Source organism: Dipteris shenzhenensis, chromosome 5 (assembly GCF_047967505.1).
Source record: "Dipteris shenzhenensis isolate YYH24624 ecotype China chromosome 5, Dip_SZ_1.0, whole genome shotgun sequence".
In the NCBI taxonomy this organism is placed as follows: domain Eukaryota; kingdom Viridiplantae; phylum Streptophyta; class Polypodiopsida; order Gleicheniales; family Dipteridaceae; genus Dipteris; species Dipteris shenzhenensis.
Window position 1 is genome coordinate 48895741 of NC_141600.1, and position 2289 is coordinate 48898029.

At 44.1% G+C, this 2289-nt stretch overlaps 1 protein-coding gene across 1 annotated transcript; it reads right to left on the bottom strand.

The window, feature by feature from the left end:
- Positions 1-307: 307 nt before the first annotated feature.
- On the bottom strand, positions 308-1336 carry LOC147902127 (microbial Terpene synthase-like protein 13). Its single transcript, XM_087374426.1, has one exon. The coding sequence runs from the start codon at positions 1334-1336 to the stop codon at positions 308-310; it is 1029 nt and encodes a 342-aa protein (XP_087230552.1).
- Positions 1337-2289: the final 953 nt, after the last annotated feature.

Here is a 2289-nt window from a genome sequence, read left to right on the forward strand (position 1 = left end):
AAGGCCTAATGCAATGGTTGAAAAGCATAAAAATAGGCATTAAAGTTGCTTAGTATGACAAAGACATCCAAAAAATGAAAGATGAAAAGACTACTTCATATTCATTGAAACCTTGAGGACATATAATTTGAGAATTAGATTGACATATGTAAAAGCATAGGTTATTTGGCCCTTGCACTCCATCACTAATGCATAACATTATGATGTAGGTTACACAATCTTAGATGTCTTGGCCCTTGCACTCCATCACTAATGCATAACATTAGATGAGAATTAGGTTGTAACATAGTCTTAGATGTCTTGCGACTCATTTAACTTCTTGGGGATAGAGGATGACGTGAAGAGGCTGATCGATAGCTTTCGGGTTTGCATCCACACCATGGTATCGAGCTGTCTCATATGACCACAACAGATTTCCAGCCATCCAGTCGCCCAAGCTTTCGAGGTACCTTCCGACTCCAGGTTTTTCCATCAGCTTGGACCTTTTAACTTCATTGAGAAACCTAACAAAATCATCGTCTCTCTGGTGGATCATTCTGCATACGGTCTCGACACTGACTTGGAAGTCGTGAGACTCGTTGAAGCACACCACGGAAACAATATTATCGTAGTCGCCTCCCAAATATTCTGCTTGCAGCGACACGAGGTCGTTCACCCACGAAACATGATCTGCCACAGCGTCATGGAGCTCAGAAAGGAGGGGACTCGTCAGCGTCTCTTCATCAAGTTCTATTCCTAGCGCGTACTCCGCGAGGACGAAGACGACGAATATCGCAGAAAACTTCCGACGCCTGAGAATGTAGGTCTGAACATCCGGGATGCTTCGTGCTTCACGACAAGAAATTTGGCCTTTCCATGCATCAATTGAATCTCCCAAAGCACCAAGAAATCGGGATCGCTGCGTCGCAGGCATATTCGGACGAATCTCACTCCACCAATCCTGTGCCACGGTGACGATCCTATGCACTCCTGAAGCGGAAGGCTTTCCGTTAAGAGTATCGATAACAGATTGGTAGAGGAGTGTGGCTGCAGAAAGGTCCCTTCCTAGGCCAAGCAGGTCGTCGGTCATGTCGTCGGTCTTGAATAACCAAGAGTAAAATTTGGCAAGAGAGGCAACGCGTCTTGTCTCGCCAGCGGCGTGAGCCAAGCAGGTCAGAAAAGGAATCTGAGACTGAAGAAGGAGTTTCTTGTCATTTTCCGAGGATGGGTTGAAGGTCGCCAAGAGCCACAACTCAGTTTCGTCTTTAATCGTATCAAAATCAGGGTGCAAATGAACGAGAGCGGAACATTGAAGTGGAGGAATCGTGATAGTGTGAGCACTATGGAGGTAGTCCATGGTGTGAGAACTTGAGGGTGAGAGAGAGCTTTACACCACCACATATATATTCTAGTGAGTGAGCCTAACTAGAACGTATTCCAATGTCAATAACAGCCTCTTCATAGATACAATGTCAATAACATCCTCTCCATGTATACAAACGATTGATATGGGAGGGTCAAAAACCTCACAACAACACAAAGCAACTATAGACGCGCTTGGTAGACGCGCAAAATAGCGGGCGCGTCTATAGGCATTGCTTTAGTAGAGAAATTACGGACGCGTCTATAGGCGCGGCTAAACGCTCGTCTATTTGCACGTAAATCACCGTGTCTATTTGCGCGTTTGATCTGAGAAAATACGGGCCCGTCTAGCATTCCGTCTATTTGCACGTGTATTTGCGCATGTACACTGAGAATCAGACGCGCATTTAGACGCATAAGTAGATGCACTCCAGAGAATACAGAAAGTGAGATTTTGGTGTACATCATTGCTTTCCAAACATTGCCCATGATTGCCAAAGCACATAATTTTTTACAAGCCCACATATACAAGAATTAAGTGAAATGAGGAGAATGAGACAATATGTAAAATAGTTTTGCCAATATCAATTGTGGGGCTACGGTTCAATCTCATCCTCAATGAGATCAACCCTTGCCAAACTATCTACTTCAAAATCCAAACAAGTGTTTAGATCTACAAATACATTCAACCCACTACTACTTGTGCCACTCATGTGCTCATCAAAATCAACATCTCCAATGGTAGGCTCGTCCTCACGGGTAATGCCGGCCTCAATATCTATATCTCCTATCTCATGATCATCCTCCTCTCTTGTATCACGGTCATCATCACGTCCATGGCCATGATCATCCTCCATACGCTCCATATTAGTAAATGTACTATACATCACTTTGGAATGTGGCATAATAGGTATGACATGCCACCATCTATTATTATCCACCATTGGT